This window comes from Lutra lutra, chromosome 4 (assembly GCF_902655055.1).
Source record: "Lutra lutra chromosome 4, mLutLut1.2, whole genome shotgun sequence".
NCBI lineage: Eukaryota > Metazoa > Chordata > Mammalia > Carnivora > Mustelidae > Lutra > Lutra lutra.
Window position 1 is genome coordinate 43,300,500 of NC_062281.1, and position 23,798 is coordinate 43,324,297.

General features: G+C 37.1%; 1 protein-coding gene across 2 annotated transcripts in view; it reads right to left on the reverse strand.

Moving 5' to 3' along the window:
• Positions 1-21,375, reverse strand: part of CIBAR1 (CBY1 interacting BAR domain containing 1) — a 29,791-nt gene extending 8,416 nt beyond the window's left edge. The window contains exons 1-7 of one of the 2 annotated variants that reach the window (XM_047727863.1): positions 21,237-21,375; positions 20,476-20,710; positions 18,099-18,167; positions 16,868-16,969; positions 14,072-14,077; positions 12,786-12,890; positions 2,661-2,774 (exon numbers count right to left, since the gene is read on the reverse strand). In XM_047727863.1, the coding sequence (XP_047583819.1) occupies positions 2,661-2,774; positions 12,786-12,890; positions 14,072-14,077; positions 16,868-16,969; positions 18,099-18,167; positions 20,476-20,710; positions 21,237-21,262 (657 nt within the window). In that variant the 5' untranslated portion in view covers positions 21,263-21,375. The remainder of the gene's footprint in view (positions 1-2,660; positions 2,775-12,785; positions 12,891-14,071; positions 14,078-16,867; positions 16,970-18,098; positions 18,168-20,475; positions 20,711-21,236) is intronic. The other variant, XM_047727862.1, reaches the window with a different exon arrangement.
• Between the last annotated feature and the right edge of the window lie 2,423 nt (positions 21,376-23,798).

Genomic DNA, 23,798 nt, shown 5'->3' on the forward strand with positions numbered 1-23,798 from the left:
ACTATTTAGAATCCTCTATCACATATGCTTAAAATACACTGTATTTTTTATGAGACTGGTCATATTATAAAACTTAAATAGTTACACAGCACAGGCATACCTGGTTTTATTGCATTTCACTTTATTGTAGTTCAGATACTCTGTTTTTTACAAACTGAAGGTTTGTGGCAACCCTGCTTCAATCAAGTCTGTCAGTGCCATTTTCCCAGCAGCATTTACTCACCTCCTATCTCTGTGTCACATTTTGATAATTATTGCAATAGTTTAACCTTTTTCACTATTACTATGTATGTTATGGTGACCTGTGAACAGTGATTATGACTCACTGAAAGCTTAGAGGATGGTTAGCATTTTTTAGCAATAAAATATTTAATTTAGGTTTGTATACTTTTTTAAAGATCTAATGCTATTGGATACTAAGAGACTATAGTATACAATACCATATATTAACTATACTGGAATTAAAATTAAAAACTTAAAAAATAGATTATAGTATAGTATAAATATAACTTTTTTAAGCACTGGAAAACTGGAAAATTCATCTGACTTGCTTTGTTGTGATACTCCTTTTGTTGCAGAGGTCTGGATTGCTGCAATCTCTCTTGAGGTATGCCTGTATGTTTTTTAATGTGTGAACTCCAAGGTAGATTTTTAAGTTTTTGCTCTGACAGATCCGATCATTTCTAATTTACAGTGCTAAATCCTCAGAACTTAGAATGCTGCCTGCCATATAACAGGTGCTCAATAAATACTTGTTCAATGAACATTTAATGAGGCAAATACTTTATCTCCATTTTAGGGATAAGGAAGCTGAAGTATGAAAAACTTACTCAGTATTGCCTCACTACGAAGTGGGGACTTTGATACTTTGTTGAAAATATATCTACCACACAGCCCTGAGATCCTTAGGTTTTCTTGAATCTCTCCTCTCTCGAGCTACCTAGCTAGCTGATTAATATTAGTAAGAGAAATGGTGTGACAAAAAAACCTAGCTAGGACCTCCGGAATGAGAAGGAAGATCTTGGGGTCCAAAGGAAATGAAGGAACTTTAGTGACCGTTAACAAGTTGCACGTCAAGGGCATTAGAAAAAGGAGAATGGAAATACTTGTGAAGAGGAAAAGTGGGGGATTAATTCTGAACCTGCCATTTAGTGCAGTGTTGTTTCTTGTAGGGAATGGTGCACATCACTCACCAAGAACCACACTCTGTGCAGGACAGAGAGGGTAATACAAACAGTGTCAGTAGTCAGACTTCCGGGTTTGGTCCTAGCTATTTTACTTATTAGTTATGGGACCCTCTGGGAAGTTTCTTAACCTTGTTCTGCCTAGCTTTTCTCTTCCATAGATATGAGGACAATAAGTACTTCTATCAAAGTTGATGGGAGAATTAAAATATAATTAAAATGCACAGATCAGTAGCTGTCCAAAGTAATCACTATATAAACATTTTCTATTTTATTATTTTACAAATGACAGAAGCTTGGTCTATTTTTTTAAAAAACATAGTACATGAAAGGAGTGAAAATTAAGAAACCTTAGCTTTAGTATTTGGAAAGAATGGACACTTAGGAAACCATCTATTGATAAACAGAAATATGATCATATATGCATAACTGATAACAAACAGGGAGGTGAGATGTTGGCACTGGAAAACATATACACACATATTAAAAAATGTGCCTTTCTTCATTTTAGACAAGCTGTAGTCTGTTTCAGTTTCCTGGAACCAGTGGAGTAGTGAGAAGGCCCAGGTGATTGCTTTATGATGGACAGTTAATAAATAAACAACTTGGGGAATCTTCACAATTGTCAAATGGCAGACACTCCCAAATTCCATCACTTATTAATATAGAATTCCGGTTATATCTTGAAACTACCTGGCCTTTTTCACTTCTACTACAGAGATAAAATATGGATAAAGTATGTCTCCAATATTTTACCTGTTTTAGCAAAAATACTTTTCTTTTTTCTTCCCTTGCAGAATGTAGGAGGGTAAGATATTTACTCTTCAGATGTGCTTGCTGAAGCCAGGCTTAGATATTTAGGTGTTCTGACATTAGCTGGTCAATTGGATTTGCACTGAACTCTCAGTACGAAGCAAGTTTTAGTATAAATCTACATTTATTTCATAGCATACTGATTAAATCACACAAAACTGGTCAGAATCCTGATTCTACTATTTATAGCTAAGCAGCTATGGTCAAGTTAAGTTACTTAAAGCCTCTAAACCTGTTCTGATAGTTGTAAAATGAAAATAATAACAGCATCTATCTTATAGGATTGTGTGAGGAGTCAATGAGAAAATGCATGTGAAGCTTTGGGTACTCTGCATAGCATAAGCACTCAAATGTTAGCACAAATCAATGTCATGATTAGTATACTTAAGTGACATCACCAGTCAAAAATGATACATTGTTTCACATAATGGCCTTATTAACCAGCAATTAATAAATTAACTCTTGGAACTTTACCATGGTTAATTTGAAAAGTTAAAAATACATACTTAGAAAATCATAAAAGTTTAGCTGTTTGGGACTGCACACAGTAATATAAACCACTGTAGTTGAAATTTAAGATATTTTTACCCATACAACCTAATGCTTTCTTTTAAATATTTCCATCTTAATAGAAGAACTGAACTTGGATAGACATAGTCCTACCTCCAGATCTTCTTCTTCATCAATCTTTTGTATGTTTTGGTAGGCAGCAGTGTAGACCTCTAAAGCTTTGCCGTGAAATAACATTTCAATAGTGATAAATTCTGAAAATATAGTCTAAAAAAAAAAACACAAAGATTTTGAATTTAAACAATCATCAATTTGTAAAATCAGTAAATTTATTCCTTACTGTAGTCTTGGCATTTTATGAAATACAGAGGTATCTCTTTCCACAGGGCAAATGAAGTACAAAAGATAACAGGAATAAAAACAGTTGCAAAGACCTTTTACAGCACAGCCTTGAAATTATACAAAATACTTCCTATCTTACCATTTACTTCTTATTTTTTAAGTTAGTTTTTTGTATACCTTATAATTGACATTTGTGATAAAAAGATCTGACTAAAATGTATATACCATTATGTACTCTGTTATCATTTGTCTCTAAGTATTAGATAAAGCAGGTCAGTTCTAAACCTGGTATTTTGTAATTCCAACTGATATTTAAACAATAGAATGTTTTTTAGACAGGAATTATATCCCATCATATTTCTATGTGTTCTTGTATTCTCTAACCACAAAGGAATTACTTGCTAATTATATTGTTACCACTGATGATAATATCATGCATTTGCATAGCCTTCTAGTTTACAACATGACTTGTCTAGTGTTGCTCATAGTAGAATGTTGAAACTTGGGTCTGATTCTTCAATGGTTACAGTTCTTATTGTACTGTGCTATTTTTGCTGGAATCAATCGTTTCTTTCATAAATAAACTGCATGTAAACCCTGTAAGCTTGATAACAACTTAAGACAAGGAAGATGATACACTAAGAGAATGAATGAAGATGTACATGTTGATCTAAGCAGGGGTGAGATCATCGGTAGGTAAGGAAAGGATACAAACCAGACAAGTTTTCAATAAAATAGGATCTTTTCCTTTTGTTAACTTGTCCCTTATCAAAATAAAAAATCAGAGCATTAAAGTAGAAAGAAGTGGATGAGGTAGAAAATACTCAAGCATTGTCCTTAAAGGGGCAAGAGAGAAGAGATGGGATATAGAAGACAAGGGTCAAATAATAGAAATCGTCCTGTACTTTGGAAGACAGTGTCACAGATATCCTTTAGTGTCCTTTAATTCCCCCCACCCCGATCCCCATTCTTTCTTAAGGATTAAAAGAATAATTTAAGGGAGTACTGATAGGCTTCTGATTACCACTCAATGTAAACATTGTAAATGTAAACAGTTGAAAAGTGTCCCTTCTGGTCTACGAAGATTGGGCTCTGGGTTAAGACACAATTATGACTCAACAGTGACCTTTACTGTCAATTCCTATAGGTCACAGAGGATTGTGGTATACTGTAATGGCAACTAATAAGCAGCATTATGCCTAAGAATCTCCAGATACCCAGGAGATACCTTCGAGGTGAACTGGCTTTTGATTAGGACTGAGACTTACTTAGTTGTCAGTCTTCCTAAGATAGCTGCCTAGCTAGAAAGCAATCAAGTGCCCTTTAGGAGTGTGGGAACTCCTAGAGGGAAAACGGTGGAACAGTCAATGATAAGCCAAAACACTGAAGACTCCTACTTGGTTCTGGTCCGCAGCTCATTTTAGGTAATGGGAACAATCAAGCACAACCTTGCATCTTTCCTTCTGAATCTTAAATTTAGAGATTTTCTACATTTAGTAAATAAAGAACTATATAAAAAATATGTAGTTTGACTTTCTTTTTTTTTAAGATTTTATTTATTTATTTGATAGAGATCACAAGTAGGCAGAGAGGCAGGTAGAGAGAGGGGAGGAAGCAGGCTCCCTGCTGAGCAGAGAGCCCGATGCGGGGCTCGATCCCAGGACCCTGGGATCATGACCTGAGCCGAAGGCAGAGGCCTTAACCCACTGAGCCACCCAGGTGCCCCAGTTTGACTTTATTTTTATTCAAGGCTGGAACAGAAAACTTTTTCATTTAGTTATGCTTAGAATTATACAATAAACCCTTAAACTTGTTTCAGGTAAGTACAGAGAGGTGGAGAAGCAGATTTTACAATGTTACATAGTCAACTATGTTTTAGTTTTTCTTGGATATTTACAGACCATCTGTTTACTTATGTGGAGAGATAAGAGAAGGTATTTATCTTATGCTATAAAAGTATCTGAGAAATAAAATAGCCTCAAATAAGGGATTTAAGCTTAATCAAGTGAGGTGTTACTCCTCTTTTTAAATATTTTCACAGATGTATATTCTAAATCTTTAATAGACACACTATTTAGTAACTAATGAAATCCAAACATTTACAACCTTATTACACCTAAGTCTGTAGATTTAGGTCTAATTCAAATCTGTTCCACTGTTGTAACTTTGTAGAATATGCCAACATTTTAAAATATTTTCAAATATGTGAACATAGTTATTAAATTCCTGATGGTCAGAATCTCTGAATGTGTCATCTCTGAACTAACAATTATTTAATACTGCATTTTATAGGATTTATAGTCCCCTTAGTTCATAAGCCCTGAAAAATATGTAGGTATGTCTGGCAATACATTATTTTTATTCATTATCCCTGATAAGAGAAACTACTACATTCTCATTTTAAGACACTGATCAGCTTTTAGTCTGTTACCATTTTCCAATCTCAAAATTTAGTTTCAATTAACAATAATTACTTTACAAATTATCTTTATAAATGGGTATTATTTACTATGTGGAAGGTGGGAGGAATCATTCTCCAGTTTTGTGATATTTTGGTTTAATCCTCTATGGTTTGAACTTTTCTTTTTGTTTTTTAAGATTTATTTATTTATGTATTTATTACAGAGACACAGCGAGAGAGGGAACACAAGCAGGGGGAGTGGGAGAGGGGGAAGTAGATGTGGACTTCATAACCAGGACCCTGGGATCTTGATCTTAGCCAAAGGCAGATGCTTAACGACTGAGTCACCCAGGCACCCAAACTCTTATTTGACAAAACCTGTATTATAACACCTAAATAAGAGGAGAGTGGCCCTACTGATTGTTTATACTGTTTATTTTTGTCAGAAATAGTAATGGGAAATCAACAGTACTGGTAATCTGGTATCCCAGACTTGGAATTTTTGACTCAAGAGTCATGAAGCCTAAAGATTATCACAGAGGAGAGTTAAATCCTCAAGTATAGTCAGAAGAGAGTACTGCCAATCATACTCTTTCTAGTTAGAATTTCACAAAATATCTGAAAATAGGCAGAAGGAGAATAACAGCAAGGAACAGCAAAAGTTAGATGACAACTAATGTAAGAAAGAATATAAAAAGCATGTTTTTGAAATAAAATATTTTCAGTGAATGACCAGAAGGGTGGTGGAACTTTCTAAGAACCAATTATATTTAGAAATAATTTTCCTCAAATAAATATAGCTAACTTTCAGTGATCTCATGTAATCTTACCTGGAATGGGTCAGTATGATCAGGGACAGAAGCATTAATGATTTTTTTCCCCTTTTCAATTTTATTTATTTATTTCTTAGATTTTATTTTTTTGTCAGAGAGAGTACAAGCAGGCAGAGGCAGAGGGAGAAGCAGGCTCGTGTTGAGCAAGGAGCCCGATGTGGGACTCCATCCCAGGACCCTGGGATCATGACCGGAGTCGAAGGCAGCCGCTTAAGCGACTGAGCCACCCAGGCTTCCCTTCAATTTTGTTTTGTGTGACTTGAAGGCAATTTGGGCACATACTCAATTTTCATTGGTGGGGATGGGAGAGCTAATGTGAAATTCTTACCTGTTGACAAGTATTCTGTAAAACAGAGTATAGTAGTAAAGAATATGGGCTCTGGATTAAGATAAATCTGGGTTCCAATCATACAAACATAAGGGCTATATAATATTAAGCACTTTATCTATTCTTTTCTCTAGTTTTTTTCATCTGTACAATGGGGAGAACAACAGTACCAACCTCATAGATTTTGGGGTTAATGATTAAATGAGATAACCTAATACAGTACGGTAACTGGGTGCTCAAAGCAAGTTAGCTATTTTTATTACTCAAGAAGTACACTTGCTAAGTTAGAAAATGTTCTTTTTCCTAATATTAAAGCCTCCAACTGATTTAATTAGCAAGCAAGACTTTTAGCAAAAAACTCATAAAAGGTCTTACTAACATTTTGGCAAATAAAGGGGAAATAATGATTCTCCAGATTAGAGGCTATTCAATAAATGATGTCAAGAGTAAGTTTTTACTTGAAAAGAATGAAATTAGATATCTACCTCATAACCATATGTAAAACACAACTACCAGATAAAATGCTTAAATATTTAAAAATTATTAGATATCACAAATACTTGAAGAAAATATAAGCAAGTATTTATATAATCTTAAGGATAAAAACAACCTTTGTAAGCATGACACTAAGTCATGAAATCAAGTCAAGAAGTCAAGAAATCAAAAAGGAGAAGACCAACAGATCTGGCTACAAAAATGAAACTTTAAGGCAAAAACACATCATAAACAACAAAATGAGAAAATACTTTTGCAACATAGCTTCTCTTTAAGAGTTAATTTTCTCAATATAAAGACTTTTTATAAATTCATAAGAAAACTACCAATATTTAATAAAAATACAGGCTAAGGGCAAGTGTGGGTAATTTACTAAAGAAGAAATAAATATGTCATTAAATATATGAAGATAATTTTGTCTTAATAGTAGTAACTACAAATTAAGATGACACTGATTCTTTCACCTGTCGGATTAGTTATTATTAAAAATACTGCTACATTTCATTGGTATACTGAGCTGCTCATGCAAGGTTTTATAGAAATGCTAGTTAAAATTTTGTGGACAGAAATTTAAAGCTTTGTGGACAGGGGCGCCTGGGTGGCTCAGTGGGTTAAGCCGCTGCCTTCGGCTCAGGTCATGATCTCAGGGTCCTGGGATCGAGCCCCGCATCGGGCTCTCTGCTCAGCAGGGAGCCTGCTTCCTCCTCTCTCTCTGCCTGCCTCTCTGCCTGCTTGTGATCTCTCTTTGTCGAATAAATAAATAAAATCTTAAAAAAAATAAATAAATAAAGCTTTGTGGACAGACAGTATCAAAATTTAAAAGATGTATGCTCTTTGAGTCAGAAGTGTCACTCCGATAATTTATCTCAAGAGAATATCTGGATCAAAAAAAGGCCAATGTTTAATGATACAATGAGATTTATAATTGCAAAAGTAACCTAGATGTCCACCAATAAGGAATGGTTAGATACAATAATATATCCATAACAAAATACTATGAGGATACCAAAAAGTATGATATGCATCTGTTTCTTAGCAAATATGTCCATGATATATATTAAATTTTAAAAGGATGTTTGAGGAATAAATGTTTATCCACATAAAATGTGTAGAATATGTGACATAGTCAATACCTAAGAAAATTGGTTGCTATTATCTCTTGTGTATATATGCATAGAAAAAAAAAAGTTGGAATGCTATAAACCAGAATGCTAACTGATTATTTCTGACTGGTAGGATTATTGCATTTTTCTCAATACTTTTATGAAAAATTTATGGTGACTTTATATTTAGTTGTAAGAAAAATAAAGCTTTTAAAAATTAAATTTAGATGTTTCTTGCTCATGTCAGCTACTTTGCCATATACTGCATTCCTGTCCCTCTCTGTTGGAGGAGTGAACCCTGGTCAAGATCGTTTCTATAGGTCTGAAATTCCCTTGAGATTCATTTTCCAATTACATGGGAAACAAAGAGGATTGTGATTTTTTTTTCCTTGAAAGACAGGAGGAGGAATGAGCAGGGGGAGGGGCAGAGAGGGAGAGAGAATTTTAAGGAGGCTGTATGCCCAGCATGGAGCCTGCTGTGGGGCTCCATCTCATGACCCTGGGATCATGACCTGAGCCAAAATCAAGAGTCGGGATTTTTAACCGCTTAACCGAGGAAGCCACTCAGGCACCCCAGGGACTGTGATTTTTCATTCACATTGTGTACAGTAAGTTCCATAACTTTTCTCAGAAAGACAAATATTTTGCAAGGTTCCTATGAAAAGTATCTAAAAATTGTGCTACCTTGCTGATTAATGCTACCAAAATTCAGATGGACTTATAAATTAAACCCACCCTGAACACACAGTGCTCACTCATTTCTACCCCCAGAGAGGTTAAGGAAGGAGCCAGAAGGTCTGTTCCCATCTGATGCAGTAGCCTGATTACAGGTAAGAATAAGAATGTTCTATGTTTCTCTCAAAATTATGAGTGGCATCCAAGATTTTTACTTTTCTAAGAATTTTTCTTGTAAATAGAAATGTGACACTAACATCAACAAGGCAGGCAGCAATCTAACTCTTTTTGACTTGTCTTTGAAGCTTCTGGTATGGGATTTGTGTATCTCTCTTCATCATGAAAGATCTCAAATGAGGCCTGACTTGGAAAAGAAACAATTTGATACTAAGGAGGAAAGATGTATAAAATGGAGATTTAGAACCGTAACAGAGTTTAATGTTGACTTCTGGAAACCATTTCTGGAAGTTTGCTAGATCACGGGAGTCTGCATTTAAAGTGTAGGTTGTGACAGATGACATCTTATATGTAGAAAATCCTAAGGAATCCACTAAAAAATTATCAATGCTCATAAATGAGTTCTGGAAGGTTGCAGGATATAAGATCAGTGTGCAAAATTAAATTATTTCTGGGTACATTTGCAATGAACATTCCAGAAATGAAATTAAATAAACATCCATTTACAATAGCATCAAGAATTCTAAAATACTTAAGAAAAAGTTTAAGAAAAGAAGTACAAAACTTATACTCTGAAAACTACAAACATGGTTGAAAATACATTAAGGGCTATTTAAATAAATGGAAAAATATTCCATGTTCATGGATTGGAAAAACTTTAAGATGGCAATACTCCCCAAACTGACTTACAGAGTTGATGCAATCTGTACCAGCATCCCACCTGACTTCTTTATAGAAACTGACAAGCTGATTGTAAAATTCATACAGAATTACAACAGATCCAGAATAGCAAAACAACCTTAAAAAAGAACAAAGGAAAACTCATACATTCTGATTTTAAAATTCATATAAAGCAATGCTAATGAATAAAGTGTGGTACTAGCATAAAGAGAAATCTATAGATCAATGAAAGACAAACCAGAAACAAAACCATGTCAACCGGTCTTCAAAAAGAGTTCCAAGACTATTCAATGGGAAAGAATAGCTTCTTCAGCAAATGGTGCTTGGGCAAATGGACAGTCACATGCAAAAAGATGAAGTTTAAACTTCAGTTCACACCATACATAAAAATTAACTCCGATGGATTAAAGGCTTAACCGAACCATGAAAACTATACAACTATTAGAAGAAAATAGGGATAAATCTTCAAGATCTCAAGATTTGGCAGTGGACTGTTATATATAACACTAAAAACATTAGCAACAAAAGAAACATATATTGGACTTCATCAAAATTACAAATTTTCTGCTTCAAGGAATACCATTAAGATACTGAAAAGAACCCGAAGAATAGGAGAAAATAATTTCCAATCATAGATCTGAAAAGGGACTTGTATCCAGAATAGAAAAAGAACAACTACCACTCAAAAAGAACCCAATTAAAATATGGGCAAAGGATCTCAATGGACATTTCTTCAAGGAAGACATACAATGGCCAATAAGCATTAGCAGCAAAATGCAACTCGAAACCACAATGAGATACCATTTCACACCCACTAGGATGGCTGTAATGAAACTAATGAACAGCAAGTACTGGTGAGGATGCAGAAGAATCTGAACCCTCATATACCACCTGTTGGAATGTACATGGTGCAAGTTTCTCAAAGGATTAGAGAGAGGGTTACCATAGAATCCAGCAATTTAGATATATGAGTAAGAAAAATGAAAATATATATCCAAACAAAAACTCTTGTCTTATAGCCATATAAGGAAATATTTGGCCACGAAAAGGAATGCATGACACTAGGATACATACTATGATATGAAAGCATATATATAGCTAATATACATACAACACATACACACATATATGTAGCTAATAATAAAAGATTATGCTAAGTCAAAGAAGCCAGTTACAAAAACCATGTTATGATTCCGTTCACATAAAATGGCCAGAGTAGCTGAATCCATATAGACTTCAGATTAGTGGTAGTTGCTTAGGGCTGGGGTGGTGGTGGGAGGGTTGGGGTGTGGGAAGCAGAAAAGTACTAGGTCCTACTTTGAGATGGTAACAATGTTCTAAAATTGAGTGGTAATGGCTGCACATACTGGAACACATTAAAACCACTGAGTTGTACATTTTAAATGGGTGAACCGTATGGTGTATGAATTCTATCTCAATTTATTAAAAAGTAGGTTTCTTCTTGTCTTATACTTTTGGTGACCACTAAGAGACTTCCTCCCAGGGCAACCTGGAAAGCTTGAAAGCCCTTTTCTTCTTTGTGCATCCTCCACTGTGCAGTCCCTCTATGTCCTCATGCTTCAGCCAATCCCAGGTAGTAGAACTATAGTTGGGAATTTTGCACTCACTTTCTCTCTGCCCATTTTGTAACTGGTGATTGCACAGGGAATTAAAAACATCTGTAGAGGGGCGCCTGGGTGGCTCAGTGGGTTAAAGCCTCTGCCTCCGGCTCGGGTCATGATCCCAGGGTCCTGGGATCGAGCCCCGCATCGGGCTCTCTGCTTCGCAAGATGCCTGCTTCTCCCTCTCTCTCTCTGCCTGCCTCTCTGCCTACTTGTGATCTCTGTCTGTCAAATAAATAAATAAAATCTTAAAAAAAAACAACAAACATCTGTAGAGGTAGTCTGAGCCTGATGTGAGCCCAAAGATCAGAGACACAGACTGCCACATGTGAAAGACAGTCTTGGAGGCATGCGGGGCAGTAGGAGTGGGGAATCAGACTGCCATCACTAACAAAGCCCTTGGGTGGCAGTGGAATCAAGCATACCTCACAGGTCTCCATTCTCATCCTTCACGTTAAAACTAATTATTTTAATAACCTTTCCTTTCTCCTTCAAGTTAAGATATGATGTCAGCAAGTATAAAACATCCTAGCTTGCCCACACTCTCACCTCAGTAAATGGGAGTCTGTTGCAGGGCAGCTTTCTGAGATGCTCTTCATGCAGTGTACAGCAGAGTACCAAGTGAATCGAGAGGCTTTAGGAGAGAGAGTTTGGGTCTTCAGGACCAAACCAGAGACCTCTGAGCATGGCTATCAGAAATACCAAAGTTCTGAAATTGTTTGAAACTATGATGGGGGGAGAAGAAGTGCAAATGAATGTTGACTCACGGACTGTAAAAAGGAATGATTATTAAGTGGCAGATGCTTATTTTATTGATGAGAACATAACTTTTGAAGGATGTGTTCTTTGTTAATAGTTATAAAATGACACAATACTTTTCTTTAAAGCTTGATCCCGGAAAATCTGCAGTGAGCCAAAACACATCCTAGATGACTTGCTTTAAAGGACTTAATTTAATTTGGTCACAAGCAATCCTCCAATCTGTCCAGGCGCCTATGACAAAGTCACTGAAGACCTTCTGAAGTCCATGATCCCAAAGGTGTCAAATCTACTGGCTTTTTACAATAAAATAAGGCAATTCTTGTGATACCATATCATGGTGGATGCAGCTTGGCAGATGCAACTTTATGTGACTGGCTACTCTTACCTGTTCATTTACTTGGTAACATGTAGTTACTAGAGAGCACTTAATGAGAGTGTGTTCTAATGGAAAGCACAGATTTTTAAATACATTATTGGTTTTTAGTTCAGATTTTTGGCTATGATACTTTGGGCAAATTACTTTATATCTCTGCTTAGACTTCACATAAGATATGGATAACAGTACCTAATTCTTATGAGGTTGCTATAAAGATTAAAAGATAATACATATATAGTACCTGTAACAGCACTGGATGTACAAAAATATAATAAATGTTAGTTTCCTTTGATTAAATAATACTTGTAATAAGCTGAATATCTGAGGAAATGGGAAAATAACATTTGGTATTTTTTATTTATAGTATCTTTTTCATATAGACTATGGGCTAAAAAAATCAGTAGTTTCAATTTTTCATACATTTAAATAAAACAAAAAAAGGTTAGAAAACATGTTTTGAACTTTAACAGTTACTTTGTTTACCTTTATATCCTTTATTTTCTGCTTTTCAAAATTGTCAATAGTTTCCTCCAGATGACGAGTTGTTCGGGTAGCATCCATTGTAGCTCTCTGCAATTCAGTTTCTGCCTGCAAAAGAATTCCCCAGCCAAAAGTATAAAAAAATGCAAGTTAGAATCCATTCAACTGAGTCTATTCGGAAATGTTATCATTGCACTACTGGCTTTTCAGCACAACAACCATAAACTGTTCAATAATATATTTCACCATATAAAATAAGATGATCTATGTAATAAGCATGTGCAGAATAAAGAAATCTTTAAATCTGTTAAGTGACATGATTCCTGACTTTAAACCAAAGAAAATAAAACTCCCCTTTCTTCCTACAAAACCATTTTTTTCTCCTGTACCACCTTTGGATTATTTACTGTAAAACAATTTTCTACTGTTTTCACCTATTTCACTTTCTATGCCATTTATCATTTGTTCTCTTTCTTCTCATTCTTTCCCCTTTAATTCCTTCTCTCCAAAAAAGGACCTGTGACTTAACTATTTTCAATTTTCTAGTTCTCCAAATGCATTATGTTTCTAATCTTGTAATATCCTAATCAGATATAGTAGAATATACACTACAAATATTTATTTCAGCACAGGGTATATTTTATATTCTTAGAAGCTCACAGTATTACACTATTACCATTGAGTTAGTGCTTAGTACAAAAAATATACAAACTGGCAACAAATTAGATGGCAAGTCTAATGCTTTGCTTCATATATTGTAACCACAAGCATTCATACTACCTAGATCGGTGTTGTATAATCAATATGGTGGCCAGTAGCCACATGTGGCTGTTTACATCAAGATTAAATGAAAATTTAAAAACTCTGTCCTCATTTATCCTAATTGCATTTCAAGAGCTCAATAGCCATATGTTGCTAGTGGCTATAGTAAAGGGCAGAACACTTCCAATCTACTCACGTATTTCTCCTAAAAATTATCTCTTACTTGAAAACAGTTGTTGCCCAAAAATATTTTGTTAAACAGTAGAGGTTTTAAAAAACATAGCCTAATTTTCTGATTAAATTCTAATAGTTTTGTTTCCTATACTAATGCAGTATATTTACTCAAAAGTATCAAATATCATCATTTAATAATTAATCCATGGAGAAAATATGCATTTCTCATCAAAGTGTAGTGACATATATTATTCTAACATCTAGCCCTTGCTTTCAAGAAAAGATATAAATTGAAATAAATAAAAGAGTTTACTATAAGGATCCATTTCTTGACACACCACTTTATTACCCACCTGTGACTGAAATTTTTCATAAAGGAAAAAATACATTTCAAGGAGAACAATTTTTTAAAATAAAATCATATGCTCACGGAATTATATAATCTTGCAATTAGATTACACATTAATTATAGCTTCATGGTGATTATTCTTACATTTAGATTAACTCAAATGTACGACTTTAAGATACTAGGTGTAAAAAATACTTTAATACATGTTTGTATGTGTACATTTGCCATATAGGGTGTAAAGTTTTTTAAAATCATATAAACTTTTAACTTTTAATCACACCCAGTAATCAAAAATAATCTTCTAGGGGTGGCTGGGTGGCTCAGTCGTTAAACGTCTGCCTTCGGCTCATGTCATGATCCTAGGGTCATGGGATCGAGTCCTGTATCGGGCTTCCTGTTCCGCAAGGAGCCTGCCTTCTCCTTCTCCCACTCCCCCTGGTTGTGCTCCCTCTCTTGCTGTGTCTCTCTCTGTCAAATAAATAAAATCTTTAAAAAATATAATAATAATTTTCTATTATTACTGGGCTTGAAGTTTTTAAAAATGTAACTTTATCACAGCAAATTCTAAAGTAAAATAGAGCTCCTTTATAGATTTGTATGAAAAATTTCTAAGTTATTTGATACACATTAACTTACTAATGAGAATATTCTAGCAGACTAATTTCTTACTAATAGTACATGTGACCCATACAGTTCTTTACTTGTGACTACTTTCGTTTGACTTATGTCTTTGCCCTCCCCATTTTATCAGAAGTTTCACATTTAAAAAAAAAAACAGTTTTAAAATTTAGACGGGTAGGTAGAATTAGCTACACCAGGGGAGAGTAGGGAAGCAGAAGCTACAGCTGGGCCATCTTAATCTTCCACGACCCTCCAGCAACTACTTTTCATTTCTGAAAGTCTCAAATCCTTTTACATTGGGATAGCAACTCACCCAAAATTACACAGCTATTTTTAACAAAGAGGATATGGGTTTCTATTTCTTCTTTTTTCTGAAAATTCTTCAAAATCCTATAATCCTATAATGGATCAAGTTGAGTAGGAAATGCTTTTGATTAAGATACTATGCTACAACTCTATGAGTAGAGGTGTCAGTGTATTTAATGAAATTAGTCCTGAATGCAAAAGGGCTTCTGAAATGGTGAGCCAGAGCCCTGAGATTCTTCTTTACCCTATCTTCTTCTATCAGTGCTACTCCATGTTATTCTACATACTGAACTTTAACATGCTTCTTTTGAATTGTCAGATGAATTTTAGGGGTGCATCCTGGTAAATATTCCGTAATGCAATGACTGAACATTTTTATATTTACATTGAGTATGTTTATATCTAGACTGTCCTTTATTTTCTAGTCTTAGGTTGTCAAAATCCACTCATTTCCCCAGTGAGCACAGCAGTTCTCCTACAGCAATAATCTGTTCCTTTGTTGTATTTATTTTCCCCCACATGATTCCAAATCTAGTTTCATATACAGTATAAGACTCCTCTCCATGGCAGTGTTCACAACAGACCATCTAAGTCAGAAACATTTTTGTCTTAGTGATATTCATTTCTGTGTTGAGTCTCCAGACCAGTACCTCTGATTCAATCCTACCAACCTGCTCAGGATACCAGATGTGACCTTTTTCCTGCCTTTATGTATTTCCCTCCAAACAAAACAATAAAATTTTGACCTCTGATTTCTTAAAAACTGGTGACAACCTGGTCTCTCCCTTAGTCCCTAGTTGTCAGTCATAAATTTTCCAGCATTCTCTGGTTTGCCTGACTTGCTTAAAACCCAGACTCCATACTCTAGTTGTAGATCTTAAGCCTCAATGAGATGTTCCTGCCCCAACCTCCACTAGGCACTCCCAAACCTATGGCTGGCCATTTTTGTTTGTTGCAAGGTTGGGCATATGTACCTTTAGTCCAAAGGAAGAAGGACCAGGCAATTGGTGCAGCCCAAAATCACTGCTCAAGGGATTCCCCTCAGGAACAGAGGTGTTCTGGAACCTCAAATGCCCCCACAGAGCCACTCCTCATGTGGTTTCTGGCTGAGCTGGGCAGTAAAAACCTCCAGTAAGTAGGAAGGAGATGTAAGAAGGAATGGTAAGAGAGGCAGTGGATAAACAAGTACTTTCTATACAATTGCACTTACCCCAATTGCTGGCAATTAGCCAGGGACTATTTTCTATTCTTTTCTTTAGTCATGAACAGGGTATGTTCTAGCTTAAGAAACAGTCATTCTTAACAGAAGAGCCTTGTTACAGTAAACAGTCCTTTCTAGATCCTTTTGTGTCCAGCTATGAACCTCAATTTTACTCTACAATCTCCTAAGGGTCTTTGGCTGCTAGTAGTTAATTGCGGTTTCACGTTGTTATTGTTTATAAAGGTGAAGGGAATTATACTGCGGCAAAATGACCCTTTTTTCTCAAAAGTGGGGCAGACAGGGCATTATTATATTAGGATTCACGACAGACAGATCTTTAAGTTAATTTTATAATTAATATTCAGCTATGTGGAAAAAAAACCCCAGAATTTTGAACTTACTTTTTATACAAACATCATTAGTTTTAACTGTTTTATTTTTTTAAATATCTATTATGGAAAATAGTATGAAGGAATTGAATTAGGTGGTGTATTCTCTTTAAAATTAGTTGATTTTTATATACTGAGAATTTGTAAATGCATGTGTTTTTCAACTGTTATATTCAAATTTTCTGCACATTTAAAAGTAGAAAGGCATAATTTCCATATATATTTACTTTTGTACGGCATACCTTACAAAGCACATTTTTAAAGATCAAAAGTCAAAGGATACAATGACATGTCGATCAGATGGGTTTCGCTGACGTGTTCTTTCTAACTGAGTTAACTGTTTAGCTTCTCGATTCCTTGCTGTTAATGTTGCTTTGAGGTCATCCTGAAAATAAGCATTTTGATTAATGAAAATCTCTGATTTAAGAAATAAAATGCACATACTCTGTTTTAAGAATGGGAGAACACTGTTTGGTCCAGGCATTATTACTACTGCAAAATTAGTGTGTCTTTGTGTGAGTGTGTGCACATGTGTGTTTCTTTAATACCCTCTCAAATAATGACACAGACAAGATAATTTCAATGCAAACCTCTAACCACATATATATAAAATTTTGATTGTGGTGGTAGTTACATGTGTATACACATTTGTCAAAATTCAATGAACACTTAAAACAGGAGAATTTTATTGCCTGTAAATTATACGTCCAAGTTGGTTGAAAAAATAGAATCTGGGGTTGTAACATACAATATGGTGACTATAGTCACTAACACTGGATTGCATATTTGAAAGTTGTTATGATTACATCTTAGAAGTCCTCATCAAAGGAAAATAAAATTTCTAACTATGTATGGTGATGGATGTTAACTAGACTTGTGGTGGTCACTGGACAATATATACAGCTATTGAATCATTGTATTTACACTTAAAACTAATATGTCAGTTATACCTCAAAAAAAAAACACAGAACTTTGTCACATTCACTTTTAGTATACATGTTATTGCCTGCTTTAAAAAGAAAAATATAAACCTATTCATTTAGTAAAATAAGTTCTTCATGATTATAAATATTAATAGTTTAAAGTTTCTGTAATAAAGTATTGCTTCATGTTGCTACGGTTTACTTAGTAAGCTCACTAAAAATATTTCATTTTTCTCAAGATTTTTTTAAAGATTTTTTATTTATTTATTTGAGCTAGAGAGAGCATGAGCAGAGGGAGCAACAGAGGGAGAGGAGAAGTGGGCTCTCCGCTGAGCAGGGAGCCCGATGCTGCAGGGACAGGGGGCTTGATCCCAGGACCCTGGGATCATGACCTGAGCTGAAGGCAGAAGCTTAACCAACTGAGCCACCCAGGTGCCCCCATTATTCTCAAAGTTCTAAGAAATGATGCATTACAGAGTGTGTAAAAAAAACTGGGTAACAACACTGTACTTTTTATCAAGAGGACAGATTAGAAACCTCACATTCTTTGCCATAATAATTAATAATAGCAGGAAAAATGAATTTACTTACTCGTTTCATTTTTACAATGGTTCCATAAGCTTTCAAAGGTTCAACTACTTTGGCTTCAAGTCTTTCAACCTATTGAAAATTATTATAAAATATAACTGTAAAGAAACATAGACATATCAAAATTTAAATTTAAAACCTGGGCTATTTAACCTGGACATAATAAAGAGTAATGTTTTAAAATGTTTAAAATATCACAGTTAATAAATAAAAGAATAATTACCAGAAATTAATAAAACTCAGAATCTAAAGTCAAACACAATAAAAGCTGTTAAGATGTAAAGTAACAATGAAAGCAGAAAAGTTTAAACAACAACAAAAAAAAGCAAGCAGAAAAGTACCTAGTATGGAATATGGAAAGAAAACAATCTCAGGTTTCTAAGAAATTTATCTCTGCCATATGATCATCTCTGTATTATTTTTCTTCATTATAGTAGCTTTTGTGTAAGTTTCAAGACATCTCAAATTTTAGTACAGCTACCACTTGCAGTGTATTTAGGACAGTGTCGGATATTTTACATAAATTATCCCTGAAATGTAATAGTCCAACTTGCCAGATAAGAAAATTGAAGCTGAAAGATACAGCATATTGGAAAAATTTTAAGCAACACAATCCTCAAAAGCAAAAAAGAATTGTATTAGCTGCAATTGTTTTCTGGGAAGCCATTGTATATGACCAAAGCTTGGAGAAAAAGATAAATGGTCTCAGTGTTGCTGAGCTGTCAAACTGCATGGTTGATCTTTTTATTTAGAATTAAACTGTTTTTCTTAAACATTACAATTTTTATCACATTTTGAGTAATTATTTCCTTTAATTAACAGCACTAGTGGAAGGCAATGAAGAAATGGGTTTTTTAAAGGCAAATATAACAAAAGAAAAATAACTCCTGGACATTAATATTTTCTTCATCAGGACAAGTAATACAGAATGACATTATTTAATTGTTTAAAATGAACATGTATTATTTTTGCAGCAGGAAGAAGGCTTTTTTTTTGGATGATACATATTTATATAGTACATTTCATTTCATACTGATTTTTTTCTATAAACAAGATGTGTATGATTGTTTCGCTTTAAAAGATATTAGGAAAATGAAAAAAATCAAGTTCTCATTGAGCATTTATAAATATTAGGAATCCTAAAATCAAAACCATGAATACTCAGGATAGTTTAGCCTATACCATTTCAAATAATCCATACACCGATTATTCAGTGCAAGGATTATTCAAGTCTTTTTTTCTGTTCTCCTTTTTGTCGCCTACCTTTTGCTCATTGTTCATTAGCACCTCCACCATTTGGTAAGCAAGGGAAATAAAAAAGGAGAACAAATGTAAATCAATTCACTTTGCTATTTGATAAATAGCATAAAGGTTTTCTAAAAGGGGGCATTGAAATTATTGTCTTAACATGGGATTTTAGGGTTATCAGTGAGAATAAATTATTTTTGAAGTCTCCAGTTAATGTGTAACTGAGTTTATTACAGAATATCGTATGACAAGAACTCAACTTTTCTCAAAAAGTACCTCCAAATGTAATTACTACTCAAATTTCTGTATGAATAGCAAGTATAGGTTCAAAGATCATTATCTCCACTTTGTTTTTGTGAGTTTTTTTGATGCCTGAAATTTCTGTATTCGGCTTTTTAAAAGTACCAAAAGCACTCATAAGAGGAGCACAAGAGAAGTAATGCAGCTTCTAACTGGGAAACTTCTAACATTTAATCTGTATCTTGAAACCTAAAATATATATAAGTGAAAGTGTTTCTGAGGTATTAAAAAAAATGAGGTTTTAGAAAGAAAACAATTACAACACCACCTTCTTCCCTCCTTTCCATAGCAAAAACAAAACAAAACAAAAGCACCCCACAAAGTCTCACTAGTATCTGCGATATAAATCAGTACATCAGTGCTGCTTTTCTTCTTGTCAATGCAATATTGGTCAACTTTCCAGAGCACTGAAGCAACAAAGATCTCTTGTCCATTTATTACTTATCCACTCACATTACCACTCAACCATCTCCAGAAATACCTGAAAATATACTTACGTGCATACAAGACACAAGTCATGATCCTTTTCTTCCCCATGGATACTAAGTTTACTACCCCCTGTTAATAGCCACCCCTTGGCCAAAAGCTGGCAAATGAAGTGGAGAAATTGAGGACTTCAGGATACCCTGAAGTTTAGTTTGAAAACGGTACAATCACAAATCACAGGAATCTTCCCTTTAATAGACTCACACAACGTTACATGAAAATGTACGTTTGTCATCAGGGGTGCGTTCGCTACTGCAGTTAGGTGGATTACAAGTGAAAGTCTTCACGGGTCCTTCATCCACTACTTCAGGGCTCATTCATAACAATGACGCTGAGACCTCCATACCTCTGCTTGTCGATAATCCTGAAGTTTGGCAAACTCATCGGCAAAGTTTTTCAGGCCCTGCTTTAAATTTGGGGTCTCTGTAGAGGCATACACGTTTATTTCATTCACCAGTAGGTCTGCTTTGTCTCGCAGTCTGGCAGTTTTCCTTACATAAGCAGCAAAGATTTGGCACAGCTCTCCGAAATGCTTCTCCACGTTTGTGACAGCATCTTGCAGCTGTCTGGTTTGAGCGTCCCTAGGGAAAAGAGGACACAAAACGCCAATCATTCTCATTCGAGATGAGATGGCTTCATCTCCGTTAATTTGATATGCAAACATTCCCGGGGCATGTTTCAGCTTCGAAGGCACAAACCATCTCTGGGGATTGGATTCTGGTCCTCTAGGTCTTCCTTCGGGGCCTGGCTTTAATATCCGGACAGTACAGGCGCACGAAAAGGCCGGGCTCTTGCCAGCCGCGCCGGGGTGGCTGCGGCTCCGGCTGCTCCGCGAGGCCTGGGCGCCCGGCTGCCTCCCAGCCGTCTGCACAGCCCGCGGCAGTGCGGGGCCCGGGGAGCGTGACGCCCAGATCGCCCACCCCACCCTCGGCCTGCGGGGCTCGCTGCAGCCCGGGGAGGTAGGCCCCAGAGAGCAAAGGTCTCGGTCCACACCCCGGCCGGGGGTCGGAATTCGGCGCGGAGGCCCCCAGGAGAAAGGCGCCACTTCCCCCACCCGAGCCCTCGCATGTGGGAGGCCCTGGCCAGCGGAGGCCCCGGGACTGTTACCGGTTTTCCAAGCTGCGCCTCAACATCTTGGCTTGCGCACCGTCGGAGAACCGGGCTGGGCCCAACGACCTGGGCTCGGAGGCGCCCGAGCGTGCGCCCGGGCGCGAGCCGCCACCTCCCGGAGCCTAAGAGCCCGCCCCGCGCGCCGCCGCGCCGGCCCCGGCGTTTCTACGGCAACGCGGCGCGTCCCCGCGCTCAGGGCCTGAGTCGGCGGGAGCGCGGCGAGGGAGGGCCGGGGGCCGAGGCGCCCACCCCGAGACCCGCCGGCGCGTTCGCCTGGCGCGCTCCCTCCCGCCGCGTGTGGCTGGCGCGCCGCGGAGGCCGGGGCCCGCTGCCGGGACTTTCATCCTGGCGGAGAGCCGCGCTTACCAGACACCGCCTCCGGTCAGTCCTTCCAGCCTGGATTGTGAGCCACGGAGGGAAAAGGCCAATTACCAGTAACTAGGACGGAGAGTAAAACTAAAGGCCAATGGGGCTCAGTTACTGCTTCTGCGCCATTTAGCCTGAGAACATCTGCTCTGCGTGTCCGCTTCCCTGTGTTGAATCTGAAAATGTGGGCTCTTTGGAAAGCTGCCTTTGGTAGGACCAGTGCTTACGTCTCATCTTTAACTTTTCTTTTTTTCAGCAAATATCTGTTGAGTTCCTGTTTTCTGGAAAAGATCGCGTTAGACACTGGACTAATAGATGAGAAGAAATGACCCTCATTCTGAAGGACCTTAGAGTTCGATGAGGTGACAGCCGCTTAAATTGTTGAACAACACGCCCTGAGATATATAACGAGCTGGAGACTTTCTTTTGCCTTTGAACACCCGTGTTCTTTGGGCTCTTTTGGCCTTCCCTTGGGCTGCTCTTCCAAGAAAATACTGTTAGTACTGCATTCGAACTTTCTGTCTCTCAAGAACCTTCTCCTGACAACCGTGACATTTCTGTCTTCCTGACAGGGTTAGGGGCCTCTTCCTTGGTAGTATATTTTCTTGATTTTGTACTGCCCCCCTAGTCTAGACAGAGCTCTTGGAAGCAGAGGAAATGTAATTTTGGTCTTACATTCCCCAGTGCCTTTTGCTGATAAAAAGTTTTGCTTTGGACAAATGGATGTCTCCAGTCCTTTGTTACCTCTCAGGAAACTGCCCTTATTCTCGTATGTTACAATGTATTCCTCTCTTCTCGCCCTTGCATTCGTTCAGCAAGGTGCCTGCTGAATGCCGGTTGTATTCCAGATACTATGCTGGGCTCTGATTGTGGAGTGGTAAACTCAAATCAAAGCAGTGTTTGCTCTTTTAGAGCTCACGATCTCCTCAGAGGGACAGACAGTAACCAAACACATAGATGTAAAATTACAATTGAGGTATGTGCTCCTCTACCTACTTTTGCTATGTAACAAACCATGGCAAAACCTAGTGGCTTACAGCAGTCCTTTAGCCAACTCAGCATTCTGTGAGTGGGCTGGGTGGTTCTTGGATTTTGGTTGGCTCAAGTGGGCTCTTTTATATCTTTCTGGTCATCTGTGGGTCAGCCGGTGGCTGGATGAGCAAGGATGGTTTCACTCACAAATCTAGGAGCGAGTAGGGGTGAGAAGGCCATCAGGGAGGGCAACAGAGGCAACATGTCAGTGACCACTTTTGCAGTACAACACAGGTGGTAAGGAGAAGTGCCTGGTGCCAAGATAGCATACACTTAATAGCGAAGTTTGGTGTGAGCTAGTTGGGAAAGTACTTCATTGAGAAAGTGACATTGGAACTGAGATCCAAAGATTGGGGAGGGGTTAACTAGGTGAAGAAGGACGGAAACCCAGTCCGGAGAGAGGGACAGTATAGGCAGATTCCTTCCCTCCCACCCCCAACCCATTCCCACCTCCCCTAATTTCCGTGTTTTGGAAAACAGAACTACTGTCCCACTGATTATTCAAGTCAAAAACCTAGGAATCACCCTGTCCTTTCCCCAGGCACGCTGACAATTTCCATCTATTCCACCTCCAAAACATATCCTGAATCGTCCTTTTTCTTATCTTCTGCATCACGGTAATCCAAGCTACTATCACCATTCCCTTTTACTGCAGCCCTCTTGTTGGTCTCTCCACACCCACAGTTACACATGGCAATGCAAAATAAAAAATGTAGATCAGATCATGTCAACCTTTCAAAGCCTCTGCTGAATCATCTGAATGTTTACGTCTCCCCAAAATTCATATGTTGAAAGCCTAGCCGCTAATGTGACAGTATTAGGAGTTGGGGCCTTAGGGGAACTTTATTAGTGCCCTTTATAAAAGAGACTCCAGAGAGCTCCATAGCTCCCTTTGCCTTGGTAACTGAGACAAAGGCTATTAGGAAGGAAGAGGCTCTCACTGGACATCGAATCGGCCAGTGCCTTCAAAACTGTGAGAAGTAAAAAGTTACAGTTTTGTTTTATTTTCATAAGCTACCCAGTTAACAGTAGTGTTTTGTTTTGTTTTGTTTGCTGTAGCAGCTTAAATAGATTAAGACAGACTCCCACTACACTACTCTGGCTGTAAAGGCTTTACCTCAGTCTTACCTATATGTCTTCTTTCACTGCTCCACTGTTAGA